Source organism: Schistocerca piceifrons, chromosome 1 (genome assembly GCF_021461385.2).
Source record: "Schistocerca piceifrons isolate TAMUIC-IGC-003096 chromosome 1, iqSchPice1.1, whole genome shotgun sequence".
NCBI lineage: Eukaryota > Metazoa > Arthropoda > Insecta > Orthoptera > Acrididae > Schistocerca > Schistocerca piceifrons.
Genome location: NC_060138.1, coordinates 755,008,758 through 755,024,648, shown reverse-complemented (window position 1 = coordinate 755,024,648; position 15,891 = coordinate 755,008,758). Strand labels below are relative to the sequence as shown.

At 40.2% G+C, this 15,891-nt stretch overlaps 1 protein-coding gene across 1 annotated transcript in view; it reads left to right on the top strand.

The window, feature by feature from the left end:
* LOC124712150 (probable medium-chain specific acyl-CoA dehydrogenase, mitochondrial) overlaps window positions 1-15,891 on the top strand; it is an 86,367-nt gene that overhangs the window by 33,848 nt on the left and 36,628 nt on the right. Inside the window, exon 7 of the mRNA XM_047242450.1 lies at window positions 6,419-6,527. Within this exon, the coding sequence (XP_047098406.1) occupies window positions 6,419-6,527 (109 nt within the window). The remainder of the gene's footprint in view (window positions 1-6,418; window positions 6,528-15,891) is intronic.

The window sequence follows — 15,891 nt, the reverse complement described above, 5'->3', positions numbered from 1 at the left end:
GAGGATTTCATGAAGGATGGATCTCATTTCAGGGCAGGATTTGAGGAAGTCGTATCCCTGCTGGAGAGCCACATTCAGAGTCTGACCCAGTCCCGGAAAGTATTCTGTCACAAGTGGGGCGCTTTTGGCGTTCTTCTGTGGGGGGGTTCTGGGTTTGAGGGGATGAGGAAGTGGGTCTGGTTATTTGCTTCTGTACCAGGTCGGGAGGGTAGTTTTGGAATGCGAAAGCTGTTTTCAGGTTGTTGATGTTCAGGGATTCAGGACTGGAGCAGATTCTTTTGCCACAAAGACCTAGGCTGTAGGGAAGGGACCGTTTGATATGGAATGGGTGGCAGCTGTCATAATGGAGGTACTGTTGCTTGTTGGTGGGTTTGATGTGGACAGATGTGTGAAGCTACCCATTGGACAGATGGAGGTCAACGTCAAGGAAAGTGGCATAGGATTTGGAGTAGGACCAGTTTAATCCGATGGAACCAAAGGAGTTAAGGTTGGAGAGGAAATTCTAGAGTTCTTCTTCACTGAGAGTCCAGATCATGAAGATCTCATCAATAAATCTGTGCCAAACTTTGGGTTGGCAGGCCTGGGTAACCAAGAAAGCTTCCTCTAAGCGACCCATAAATAGGTTGGTGTACGAGGGGGCCATCCTGGTACCCATGGCTGTTCCCTTTAATTGTTGGCATTTCTGGCCTTCGAAAGTGAAGTGAAGGTAATGAGGAAAGAGGTTTTAGGTAGGGCGGCAGGTGATAGGCGTGAAAGGAAGTGTTCAATCGCAGCGAGGCCCTGGACGTGCGGAATATTTGTGTGTGGCATCAATGGTTACAAGGATGGTTTCTGGGGGTAACATATTGGGTAAGGATTCCAGGCATTCGAGAAAGTGGTTGGTGTCTTTGATGAAGGACGGGAGACTGCATGTAATGAGTTGAAGGTGTTGATCTACGTAGGCAGAGATACGTTCTGTGGGGGCTTGGTAACCAGCTACAATGGAGCGGCCGGGATGATGGGGTTTGTGAATTTTAGGAAGTAGGTAGAAGGTAGGGGTGCGGGGTGTCGGTGGGATCAGGAGGTTGATGATGGAGTCAGGTGAAAGGTTTTGTAGGGGGCCTAAGGTTCTAAGGATTCCTTGAAGCTCTGCCTGGACGTCAGGAATGGGATTACCTTGGCAAACCTTGTATGTGGTGTTGTCTGAAAGCTGACGCAGTCCCTCAGCCACATACTCCCGACGATCAAGTACCACGGTTGTGGAACCCTTGTTCGCCTGAAGAATGACGATGGATCGGTCAGCCTTCAGATCACGGATAGCCTGGGCTTCAGCAGTGGTGATGTTGGGAGTAGGATTAAGGTTTTTTAAGAAGGATTGAGAGGCAAGGCTGGATGTGAGAAATTCCTGGAAGGTTTGGAGAGGGTGATTCTGAGGAAGAGGAGGTGGGTCCCGCTGTGACGGAGGACGGAACTGTTCCAGGCAGGGTTCAATTTGGATAGTGTCTTGGGGAGTTGGATCATTAGGAGTAGGATTAGGATTATTTTTCTTCGTGGCATATTTCCAGCAGAGACAATAAATCTTTGACGAGGGCTGTTTGGTTGAATCTGGGAGTGGGGCTGAAGGTGAGGCCTTTGGATAGGACAGAGGATTTGGATTGAGAGAGAGGTTTGGAGGAAAGGTTAACTACTGAATTAGGGTGTTGTGGTTCCTGATTGTGTTGATTAGAATTTTGAGGTTTTGGAGAGAGTGGAGCTGGAAGTGGGAGATTGAGTAGATGGGAGAGACTAGGTCTGTGTGCAATGAGAGGAGGTTGAGGTTTGCTGGAAAGGTTGTGGAGGGTGCGTGAGTTGCCTTTCCGGAGGTGGGAAACCAGGAGGTTGGATAGTTTTTTGAGGTGGAGGGTGGCATGCTGTTCTAATTTGCGGTTGGCGTGTAGGAGGATGCTCTGAACAGCCGGTGTGGATGTGGGAGAGGAAAGATTGAGGACTTTTATTAAGGATAGGAGTTGACGGGTGTGTTCATTGGCTGAGTTGATGTGTAAGTGAAGGATTAGGTGGGTGAGGGCTGTGGATTGTTCAGTTTGGAACTGGTATAGGGACTGATGGAAAGAAGGGTTACAGCCAGAGATGGGAACTTTAAGTGTGAGGACTTTGGGGGTAATGCCAAATGTCAGACAAGCCTGAGTAAATAAAATATAGGAGCCTAATCTGGCTAGGGCGAAGGCATGTTTGCGGAGGGAATGTAAATAGAAATTAATGGGGTCGTAGTGGGGATGTTGTGAGGGTGACATGGTATTAGAAGATGGAAAGTGTAACATGAGGCTGAAATGAAAATAAAAATGTATGGGGAGAGATAAAGGTGAACTAGAAAGCAACTGGAGATCTGGTGTGAAATACAGTCAAACATGGATAAATGAGAAAACAGGACAAATGAGGCTAATCACCATGTTTTGTTATTTTCATCTACCGCAACCACTGTAAATGAGAAAATACAGACACACTACTTTAAGCTAAAGCAGCTTTCAGGAATCAAAGGGAATGTTTACACATAGTTTATGCATAGTTCCACACACGTGAATTTCAGTAAATTGAATATTTGTAAAAGTGTGTTATACATGTTATAACAAGAATTGAAATTTTTGGATGGAATGATACATAAAATAAAGGAAAGACAACCATTCACCTAGAGTTGACTAACATGTGACACACAGAAACACACAACAGAAAACTGCTTTCTGTTCTGTGTTTCTACGTGCCACACATTAGTCAGTTATAGGTGAGCAGTTGCCAACACTTTATTTACTAGACCAGACAAACACACGCTTAGGAAACAAAGATGAGTTAGTTGATAAGCTACACATTTTCTTAATGAAACAGATCAATTTTTGATGTGATGTGAACTTGAAAAACATATTCAGAATACCAAAACAGAAAAGCAAAGGAAGCTGGGGTACATCTTTCATCCAAATCTACATGACTACTCTACAATTCTCACCGAAGTGCTTAAGATAGAGCTTATAGAACCACTTCCAGAGCATTCTCATTTGTCTTGTATTATGATGTAGTGGGAGTCAACAAAATATTTGGAATAGAGAGTTGGAGATTGTAATGTAGTGAAAATATCTTGCTGCAGGAAAGATTGCCTTTGTTTTAATGATTTATATTCCAACTCACTTCTAATATATCTGTTGCTCTCCCTCTTTTTCACAATAATACAAAATGAGCTGTCCTCCATTGAACTTTTTCCATGTCTCCTGTCAATCCTATCTGTTAAGGATTTCATACCCTGCAGCAGTACTCCAGAAGATGATGGACAAGTGTAATGTAGGCAGTCTCTTTATTAGATTTTATTATGTCAGCAAAAAGTCTTTTATTCATCTCTGCCACAAAATTTTCTGTGTGATGGTTTCAGTCTGTGTGTGGTTTAGCTGAATCAGCAACTTTAAATTTGGATGATTTATTGTGTATGGGACATGTAAATATTTATTTTCATTTCTCTTACTGAGGACATCACTGTTACTATTGTTTAGGGTAAAATGTCACTTTTCGTAACATACAGATATTTGTCTAAATCATTTTGATCTGGTGATGACTACCAGGTAGGTCTAGAACAGGGCCAGTGGTGTACTCGAGAGTTTCATGCAGCAGTGTTGTCAGCACTCAATGTGATATCACAGGAACAAAAGTGTGTGTCAGTGTCTCACTCTACACAGCCAGTAAGAGAGCAGGAGACACGGTATGTCTGCAAGCAAGAGACAGTTATACATGAATGTACCACAACATCTGAAATCACAATACAGTCGGAAGGGAGAGTGAAATATTTGTGTCAATGAAGATTCTAAACTTAGCTCCTGCTCATTTGACTTGCAGCAGTTTAAGTATTGTGTTTAGGTCCAAACCTAACCACATCATCATCATAATTGGTAACATCTTTCGAAAAAGGCAGTGAAATGTTTGTGACAAAGAAGGTTTTTAAGGTAATTGCTCCTGCTTTTAATGGCACTAATTTATGCTGTGCTACAAGATCACAACCTAATCACAATCTTCTGATTCGTAATCTGCTCAGAAAAACTAATGAAATATTTATAACAATGAACATTATGAATGTAATTGCTGCTCATTTACTTGCAACAGTGAAAGCTGTATTAATAGGTCCCTATATTACAACAACCTCAAAATTCATGACAAGTTTGGAAAAAAGACATTTCTGACAGGTAATAGTAACAACTAACTTACATGAGCAACATAATCTAGACCTCAGTGTAAGCTGTAGATCAGACTGTTAGCACTGACAGGTGTTTCAGCTTTCAGATTCTTGGGTTTGCCAACTCACAACCAGCTTGACACATCACCACCTAACCTAGACCTCGGACTAAGCTAATAGTAAGTCAGTTGCACAAGAAGGTTTTAGCTTTCGGTTTTGTTGGCTTCGCCAACTGAAAAGCAAACTTTGAGATCTAAAACTAAGCGCAACCCCATAAGTAGTGACATAATTGAGAAAAACAGTAAAATATTTGTGACAACCAATAATATTAATAGAATTGCTGCTTGTGGTAGGAATAACAATATTCTGAATGAAAAAAAAATATTCATTTGGATTGTAAACTAAAGCAGCAGCCTGGAAAAAAAGAAAAAGACATGAAAATAAATCAGATGCATTCTTGTTACATTTCGTCCACATACATTTGAACAAGTACCTCAAAAAAAGTCTTGCACTTGCTTGTGCCTTGCAGGTACTGTTTAACAGCAGCCCATGTCTCCTCAGTGGTGATTGTATGGGCACCTGTTTTCGCATCCTTAAAAACCTATTTGTGATTGATGGTAATTTGGTTAAAATCTTTGTCTCTGAGTCACAAACAATCTGAAATTATTGTTGTGCCTGGCAAAATATTGACCTTAAATATTTTCCAAGAGAACAGCTTTTGAATGGTGAAGCACAACATGGAAAAAAAAAGAAAAGAAAAAAAAAACACATTTGTGCATTCCTCTTGGGAAACCCCCAAACACCTGTCTCCCTTTCCTCTTGCCCCTCTTCCAAACTCCTTTTTTCTGAATTGAGACTCGTCAGTCTTGACAACTTTTCCTCCAACACCAAGTTTCTCGTGTGCTCTTCAATACAAACTTTTCCACAAAACTGTCTCCAGTCAACCACAGTTTTCTTAGTCAAATCAAGTTCTTGCCATATACATTTTGGATATATGCTCATAAAGCCACAACTTAATAAATAGTAGAATGGTGCCAACTTCTAACTTGCTCCCAGAAAATCAGGAATTCTGCATAGAACATTTCAAAAAATAGTCAGAGGAGTTAAGTCAAAATCCAGTATGGTTGTGATGAACCACTAACCTTTTCCCCCTATTTTATCCATTCAGTATGTCAATGCGTACATACTTATCATTCACACTATATAAAAATAACAAATGTTTAGTTAATGTGCAAATACCCTTCAGATTAATTCAGGTTGCCTAAAGAACGTAATCAAAGAATTATGTCTTCCTTGGGTTAGGTATATAAATATAACACATTTATTCACCTTAACAAATTGTTATATATATTTCAACTCCGGAGTATTTTTTAATTATTTCTCTATTATTATATCTTACCACACTTTCCATAATTGAAATTAACTGAAAAAAGCTGTTCCACATGCTACAATCACAAAGTTCGCAGACAACACAGTTGTTTGATTAGGGATTAGTGAAGAGGAAACAAGACATCCTTCTTGGCCTTTACACGGAGAATTGTGTGTTAACCTAAAAAAGAAACAGAAGGTCCTTTTTCCAGATCTCACCTCATCATCACTAGTCTCAGTACATGTCAAACTGTCATTTAGATCCTTTGGCCACAAACTGTGTGTGCTTTGATTAGACATTACTGCATTTAACTGAGTTTTGCCAAAATGTGTACTAGACTCCCTGAGTCTGTCTGTGTGTCACTTGTCTTTACAGTGTAGAGAATGGGAAATTCAAAGAGAAATATTAATTTTAATTCATAATGTAATAGCAGATTTTATTGTACTTAAAATGAATTTTTTGAGTGGCAGCTCCTTAGCCCTGAAAGGAGTGGCCATGGGAGAAATGTAATATCCTAAAGGAGAGCTAGATGTAATTGCAGTAACTTTCTTTAAAGTTACATTTTCAAATAGAAGCATTTCTGTCACAAGGATTTGTTTATGCAAGGATGCACAGTATAGAGAATCAGATGAAATTAATATTTTTATACATAAATACCACCATTACTTACAATGAGCTAATCCTTTGTACTTGTAAGAGAATGAAAATTACGCTTTTGAATATGGTTCAGTGGACGTAGCTTGTCAAAAGTAATTGAATCTTGGAATTATTTATGTTTTGTATGAAAAAAAATACATTTTGTATTGATTTACTGCAATATGTCTGAAAAGTGCACATGCAATGACATAGTCCATCTTTATGTTCAGGTACTTTGTTTTGGCTCGTACGGATCCCAATCCTAAGGCATCTGCAGGTAAAGCATTCACTGGATTCATTGTGGAGAGGGATACTCCTGGCTTGACTCCAGGCAGAAAGGTAATACTGTATGCAAATTTGCTACCAATCTTCCTTTAGTAAGAAGTACTTTGCTGCTTGTTAATGTGTCAGTAGTTTCCAGATAATGTTTCTAATAAATTGAGTAGATGAAACAAAATTTATATAAGACTGTTTGCACGCATTAATCTGTGTTCTGTCTCTAAAAGTTTCAACGCAGGTTGTTTTCTCTGTACTATGATATGTTCCTGAACTGCCCCATTTATGAGATTATAAGACAAGATTTTTCCACAAATTCATCATTGGACAAATACAAGGTTATCTTGTATTCATAGATGGTTTGGCAGTTGACATCACATGCAGGTTTAATTGGATGATTTCAGAGGGGCAAACAGGGGTGTAAAGGGAGCAGCTTTACTGGGCTATGATGAACAAGAGCAGCTGAACAGCGAAGGGGCAGCAAAAAGCTCTGTCTGCTTGAATAATATGCAGAGCACTTGATATGTGGTACAATAAATGAAACATGGAGTTCAGTAATGGCGTTACAGCTGATGCTGCTACACCACAACCAGTTTACCTTTAATATTGGAAATAAATGAAGAAGAAAGCACATTGCATGCCCAAAATGTTGCAATTTCTCCCAGTTTAGCTCTAGGGAGACAAGAGGCCAATACATTCTTGTCTTGGCTTTAAACATGGTTACATTTTTCACACTGTTATATTAGCATTTGAATTTTATGATGATTATCATGTTAAAAGTAAGAGTAGTATTCAGTTTGCTTTCTTGGTGAAAGATTTAAAAACAGTAAATTGAACAATGATGGATGCAAATTACAGCCTTGACTTTGCTGGGATAGTTGAATTATAGAATTAGCTTTTCATGTAGGGTTCATGTAGACAGTATGAAACTAATTTTTAAGTTACTGGTCAATAATGAAGCAGAGGCCACAAAAATTATGTGACAGGAAAAAAATTTTGCTTCACAGTAGAAAACCTTCATAGGTGGCATCGGATGAAGAATAAATTAAAGAACACCAATTTTACATTCCTAGCTTTTGTGGTACTGATGTAAGGAGGGTTTCATGAATTGCCGCAGCATGTTACGCAGTAAGTGCAGGAGAGATTGAATGAGGCTTCTTCATTACTTTAAGTTAACAGAATGAAGGTGTCAGAAGTAGAGAATTGTGCAATAGCAGGCGATGCAGAATTCAAAGTGAGTACCACCTGGTGTGTGATAAAGAGGACCGGGCTTATACACTCCTGGAAATGGAAAAAAGAACACATTGACACCGGTGTGTCAGACCCACCATACTTGCTCCGGACACTGCGAGAGGGCTGTACAAGCAATGCTCACACGCACGGCACAGCGGACACACCAGGAACCGCGGTGTTGGCCGTCGAATGGCGCTAGCTGCGCAGCATTTGTGCGCCGCCGCCGTCAGTGTCAGCCAGTTTGCTGTGGCATACGGAGCTCCATCGCAGTCTTTAACACTGGTAGCATGCCGCGACAGCGTGGACGTGAACCGTATGTGCAGTTGACGGACTTTGAGCGAGGGCGTATAGTGGGCATGCGGGGCCGGGTGGACGTACCGCCGAATTGCTCAACACGTGGGGCATGAGGTCTCCACAGTACATCGATGTTGTCGCCAGTGGTCGGCGGAAGGTGCACGTGCCCGTCGACCTGGGACCGGACCGCAGCGACGCACGGATGCACGCCAAGACCGTAGGATCCTACGCAGTGCCGTAGGGGACCGCACCGCCACTTCCCAGCAAATTAGGGACACTGTTGCTCCTGGGGTATCGGCGAGGACCATTCGCAACCGTCTCCATGAAGCTGGGCTACGGTCCCGCACACCGTTAGGCCGTCTTCCGCTCACGCCCCAACATCGTGCAGCCCGCCTCCAGTGGTGTCGCGACAGGCGTGAATGGAGGGACGAATGGAGACGTGTCGTCTTCAGCGATGAGAGTCGCTTCTGCCTTGGTGCCAATGATGGTCGTATGCGTGTTTGGCGCCGTGCAGGTGAGCGCCACAATCAGGACTGCATACGACCGAGGCACACAGGGCCAACACCCGGCATCATGGTGTGGGGAGCGATCTCCTACACTGGCCGTACACCACTGGTGATCGTCGAGGGGACACTGAATAGTGCACGGTACATCCAAACCGTCATCGAACCCATTGTTCTACCATTCCTAGACCGGCAAGGGAACTTGCTGTTCCAACAGGACAGTGCACGTCCGCATGTATCCCGTGCCACCCAACGTGCTCTAGAAGGTGTAAGTCAACTACCCTGGCCAGCAAGATTTCCAGATCTGTCCCCCATTGAGGATGTTTGGGACTGGATGAAGCGTCGTCTCACGCAGTCTGCACGTCCAGCACGAACGCTGGTCCAACTGAGGCGCCAGGTGGAAATGGCATGGCAAGCCATTCCACAGGACTACATCCAGCATCTCTACGATCGTCTCCATGGGAGAATAGCAGCCTGCATTGCTGCGAAAGGTGGATATACACTGTACTAGTGCCGACATTGTGCATGCTCTGTTGCCTGTGTCTATGTGCCTGTGGTTCTGTCAGTGTGATCATGTGATGTATCTGACCCCAGGAATGTGTCAATAAAGTTTCCCCTTCCTGGGACAATGAATTCACGGTGTTCTTATTTCAATTTCCAGGAGTGTATATGGTGAAGAACTATTCTAGCTCAGTGACTTCCCACAGCATTTGATGGAAAACTATTTGCAGTTTGGGATTATATAATCAACCTATGGTGGTGGGCAGTGTTGATGAGACACCTGTTTATTTTGATATGCTGTCAAATAGCACATTCGACATAAATGGTGTTACGTCTTGTTACAAGAAGGTGTGCCGATGAAAAGGCCAAAACAAATCGTTGTGTGTGTTCTGGCAGAAGGTAGAAAGTTGCCCCCATATTTGGTTCTTTGCAGGAAACCACCACTAAAAGAGATGTTGCCTGCATGATGTTTTTGTCAACAGACATTTCAAAGCTCTTTTGTGACCGCTGAACAGAGAGTGACTACATGCAGACCATACCCTCACTCCAGGAGAAATTTGAAAGGATGAGTGAAGGTCCATGCTGGGACAATGGGCCCTTACTACTTGGAACAGAATCTCGAGTAAATCCATAATACAAGGATTTAAATATTGCTAAACATCTAATGCAATGAAGGCTCAGAAAATGACATACTGTATTTACCTGAGTATAAGACAACCCTGAATATAAGGTGACACCTTTTCTTCAAGAGACTCCTTGAGAAAAATTTATTTTTAACATATTCTGATTAATCAAAATTAGAAACAGTTTTATTGAGAAAATATCTGCCTAAAAAGTTAATGTTATGCCGATTCTGAAATTATAGTATTTATTATGTATCTAAATTGTGACAATATGGAGAGAAATAAAATAAACAACAACAAAAAATAGCTTACCGGTATATCATTTTTTGTCTCCAGTACCTGTTCTGCTTACTAAGCCTGTCATTGTGAAATCACCACCATCACATCATCATCATCCTAGTTGCACAGCTGCAAAATTTAGTACAAATTTTGGTTGTTCCTTCCAAATATGCTGCGATTCCTTGAGGTTGGACATAAGGTGCAGTTGTTTTTTTTTCTGAATACACAGCAGAGGATTCATTTCTTTACTAACATGAGAATGTTACAATATCTCATGCTTTCAAACATATTATCTGCCCACTGCCTCCTCGTTGGCTGCCTAGAACCAGCAACCAGCAGCTCTCACACTCCCTTTCGCTCCTGTCGTACCTCACAGTGAGTGTCGACAACACTAGTGCATGAAACAAAAGTGTACCGCTGGCCCTTGTGTAGACCTTCCCATCTCCTGCAGAAATATATATGGTTACTATTTGTTCGGTTTTAAAGTCAGTTTAGTTCTGACTACAAATGGATCCAGACAAACTGCAAATGTTCATAGAAAGCCAAAGTACACGGTATAGTTGTCTGTGGTCACCAGCACGATGAAATTTACTGTCTGCTCATCACTCCCCACTCCGCAATAATCCTAGTTTTCAGCCAAACCAGTACCAATGTTCCAACCCTTCGGCAGGTGTGTGCTTGAGCAGTTGTGACAATATTTTGTGGGGTGCAGGCTGCAAGTAACAGCAGCAACTAATACAAAGATCGCAATCTTGGTTCAGTCCATTTCTTGAACTTTTTCTCATGTCGCAATCTAGTGACATCTGTTGGTAATGTCTCCGTGGCGGGGCTTGCCACTTTAATTTATTCTCATGGAAAAAGTTATAATCTGTTTAATATGATTTATTTTGTTTGTCAGACACTTAATTCCGGATTAATTTTTTTCCTTTGTTTCTCTTGAATGGTTAACATATTGTTTGAAAGCGTATTTAAAAGCTGGTTACATTTTTACCGGGTACTTTGAATGAGTTTGTAAGATGATAAAATTTAATGTCGTTTCCTCGTGTGTTTCACAAAACTGCCAAATGTTAGCAGGACAATAGAATGTTTTAGTGGGTAGTTCCTATTTTCTCGTGGATCTTTTGCACTAGCACTGCAAGAGTCAAATGTAATGTGATTGTTCAATTAAACTTGACATTATACCAAGCACTTCGGCATATTGGGAAAGTTTGAGCCCGTTCAAACACAAGTATTGTTTGCCCAGGCCTATCCTTCAGAATTCTTCACATTGAATCTGCACATGATCTCAAAAGCTGAAGCATTGTCTATAAGGGTAAGACAACACCTCTACTAATCTGTTAAACAATGTAGAAATGTTGACATCAGCAGCACTGGTTTGATCTACAAAGGTGACCCTGTGTTTATCAAAACACAAAATTGGGAAAAAGCTTGTCTTATAATTGGGTAAATACGGTAAAAATGGGTTACTGTCGGGAAGAATAAAAAAGTAGCAGGCCTAGAAATGAATAACGCATACTGCTAGCTTACATAATAGAAAAAAAAGAGGTTATGAAGGTAAAATAGCATCTAAATCATTTCTTTTTATATTATTTGTTTTTGTATTATTCTCATGCTGAAATCAATTAATGGAATATTGTTACATCAGGTAATATTAGTTTTTTAACTGAAGCTAAATTGCATTATCATTAAAACAGTTTGTAATTTTCATTAGTCAGTATTTGGTTAAAAGAACAACATTCTAAATATACTTGTACAAAATGGGGGATTTTCTTACATTATGTGGTATTGCCTGAAAGTCAAGTAAATACAGTAGATAAAAAAATTGGAAGGAGTAAACATAAGAACTGATTGTATAATTGAGAGATTGAGCCCTCAACAGGCACATAAATAAGACTGAAAACACTGGTAGATTTTGAACAAATCCTTCCTCTAGCCTTACTTTGTTGAGAATTACACCTATTCTTGTCAGTGATAAAATTGTTTCTTAATAGCATTTAATGATGAGTGGATGAAGTTTAATACATACAACAAGAGTAGGATACATTATTGATTATCTGATTTCTTTATTCATGGTCATTATGGAATTGGAATAATGAAATCATGCAAGGAGCTTCTAATGATATTGTGCATTCATAAATGATTCTCTACACTTGAGCTATGTTAAATATTCTTTGTGTGTGCTATGGAGCACAATATGGCATCACTTTAACAATGGCTCTGAATGTTTTTCTGCTAATGATTCTGCCAAACTGCTCCAACTGACTCTGTGCTGCAACTACTACTACTGCACTGCATGTCCAAAAATGAGCAAATGAATATCTACAGTGTAGGGAAAGAAAGATTGGTGCTTACTGTAAAGATAAAACGCAAAGTTGCCGGCAGGCACAGTTAAAAGATACTTACACATAAGCTTTCGGCCACACCCTTCATCGGAAAAACACACATCATTCATTCAACACCTTTAACTGATGAAGGCTGTGGCCAAAAGCTTATGTGTAAGTGTCCTTTAATTGTGCCTGTGTGCAACTTACCATGTTACCTTTATGGTAAGTAGCAGTCTGTTTTCCTACAGTGTTGTTATTCCTACATCAAGTTTCCATTGTTGAACCGAACATCTTATTGTTTAACTGTGCATTGCTGCAGCTTGCAGAGGCTATATTTATTCTTCCATTGATAAAGAGGTAGCAACAGTGACCTCACACCTTTAAATTTTTGTCCTTGGATTCCTCATCATAAGAAAAAGCCAAAGAAAGAAATCCAAAACAAAACCCCAACCAGAAACATTAGAGTCATCCAAGGAAGACTATAAATGGCAATAAAGATAAATTGTTAACATGGGAGCACACTTATGAGTAATATATGTATTGTGTGCTTAAGTTTAACCAATTTAAGGGCATATACTGGCAGCAAGAACATAGGATTAGTAAAATAACATATAAGTAAATGATACATACGTACATAAACCTTGTCAGTGGAACACAAGCTTAGAAGAAAAGGGAGGAATCTAATTTAACTCTGAAGCTGTGGCCACAATTAAATGATAAAGAAGAAAAGCACTTCTAGGGATACAAATTAGCAAACAAAGGTTACTCCCATGTAAAACCACTCTTCTTATTTCCATGCAAATAGTCTTTTCTGTAATTAATTAACATGAAAGGAGTGTCTAACCTCCAAGGTTTTCAAAGTTCCTTTGGGTTGTCTCTCTTGTGAAACGTATAAAAAGTTAGGTCAGAATCAGTGTAATGATATAACAATTGAGTTGTGAATATTTACTAAGAACATTTTCCAAGTAAAAAGATCAAAATACACAGAAAACTACTTGCAGCAATGTATCAATTATAGAACAACAAAATAAGTGGAGACATCAAATAAGATCACTAAACATTGTACAGCAGTGAGGTAAAATTACCTCGTCAGAAAAAAGAACTCTAAACTTCGTGGCATTAATTTTACAAAAATGATAATATGTGTTTCATAAATATCTTTAACAATGGTAAAGTCTCTTTTTTTATATTCATGTACTTCCGTGATGGACCGTGTAATGCACAATTTCACTATGCTCTGCTTTTAAACACTCACTCCACTGAAGATACTCATAGCTTGATGACAATGTAACAAAGAGATATCATCGGGGTGTGGGAATCCTTCATGAAGTGCATGATCTATTGTGGTGTTTGTGTGGTCTCCATCAGGGTGGGTGGATGTGGCATGTTGTCTGGATGGCATACCATGGGATAGACATGTAGAGAGAAGGTGGTGGGCATGGCAGCAGGCCTGTATCCACCAGGTGACTTAGCTGTCCCAGCACATGTGCATGGATGATGGAAGAACGGGGTGCAGGAGTAAACAATCTCAGAGTGCCAGCTTGCTGACTAACACATTTTGATAACATTAGCTATATATCGGCCACAGCACTCACATGCTGCAGATATTGGCTGTAACACTTGGCATGCATTATGCAAATAAGAACAGTATATATGGTACAACATTTTCTATAGTTGACTTATTGGCACCATGTGAACCAGTCTGTTTACACGAAAACAAACAGAAAAGGCACTACAGTCATGTAGGAAGTTCTTGAATGTATGAAAACATCATCAGTTTCATTACTCATTGTCTCACATGTCATAAGATTTAATGTTCCCCACATGATGCATTTCTTAATCTCTGCCATTTCGAACATACAGTACTCCACAGGATTCAGATGTACCATGTGTCTAATCCGAAATGGAATAACTAAATAATCATGGATTTTTTTGATTTCTTCCCTTTCCTTTGAAGACTTGGTACATAATTTAACCTGGATCAAATCACCGATTGCCTATGTAATAGCTCACAATAATTTATCATGGGCATGCTTGGTTTAGCAGCTTTCCTCCTCCATAGTATCCAACGCAGTTTCCTGAAATTCTTCTTATGTGGATTCCATTACAGGTGAAAACTGTTGGTGTTGTGTAAAAATGGTGCTTAGTTTTCTTCCAAATAACACAGTGCATGGCAGAAGACCAGTAGTAGAATGGCACAGCTTATTAATTAAGACTTATAAGTTGGGTAAATTTTCAGCCCAATTTTTATGGTTTTCTGTCCACAATATGCCCTACACAGTCATAGAAGCCCATGGATTGTACACTTCATTGTATTGTACACTTCACTGTATTGTACCTAGGATGATAAGCAGAGATTAGAAATTGTTTGCCACAGTTTTCTTCTGAAAATGTTTTCCATTCAGATGATCGGAACTGTGAGGCATTGTTTGTCAAAATACAGACTAGTTTAACGCTGTTGTTGTTGTGGTCTTCAGTCCTGAGACTGGTTTGATGCAGCTCTCCATGCTACTCTATCCTGTGCAAGCTTCTTCATCTCCCAGTACCTACTGCAGCTTACATCCTTATGAATCTGCTTAGTGTATTCATCTCTTGGTCTCCCTCTACAATTTTTACCCTCCACGCTCCCCTCCAATACTAAATTGGTGATCCCTCGATGTCTCAGACCATGTCCTACCAACCGATCCCTCCTTCTAGTCAAGTTGTGCCACAAGCTCCTCTTCTCCCCAATTCTATTCAATACCTCCTCATTAGTTATGTGATCTACCCATCTAATCTCCAGCATTCTTCTGTAGCACCACATTTCGAAAGCTTCTATTCTCTTCTTGTCTAAACTATTTATTGTCCATGTTTTACTTGCATACATGGCTACGCTCCATACAAATACTTTCAGAAATGACTTCCTGACACTTAAATCAATACTCGATGTTAACAAATTTCTCTTCTGCAGAAACGCTTTCCTTGCCATTGCCAGTCTACATTTTGTATCCTCTCTACTTCAACCATCATCAGTTATTTTGTTCCCCAAATAGCAAAACTCCTTTACTACTTTGTGTCTCATTTCCTAATCTAATTCCCTCTGCATCACCCGACTTAATTCGACTACATACCATTATCCTCATTTTGCTTTTGTTGATGTTCATCTTATACCCTCCTTTCAAGACACTGTTCTTCCAAGTCCTTTGCTGTCTCTTGACAGAATTACAATGTCATCGGCGAACCTCAAAGTTTTTATTTCTTCTCCATGGATTTTAATACCTACTCCGAACTTTCCCTTTGTTTCCTTTATTGCTTGCTCAATATACAGATTGAATAACATCGGGGAGAGGCTACAACCCTGTCTCACTCCCTTCCCAACCACTGCTTCCCTTTCATACCCCTCGACTCGTATGACTGCCATCTGCTTTCTGTACAAATTGTAAATAGCATTTCGCTCCCTGTATTTCACCCCTGCCACCTTCAGAATTTGAAAGAGAGTATTCCAATCAACATTGTCAAAAGCTTTCTCTAAGTCTACAAATGCTAGAAATGTAGATTTGCCTTTCCTTAATCTTTCTTCTAAGATAAGTCGCAGGGTCAGTATTGCCTCACGTGTTCCAACATTTCTACATAATCCAAACTGATCTTCCCTGAGGTCGGCTTCTATCAGTTTTTCCATTCGTCTGTAAAG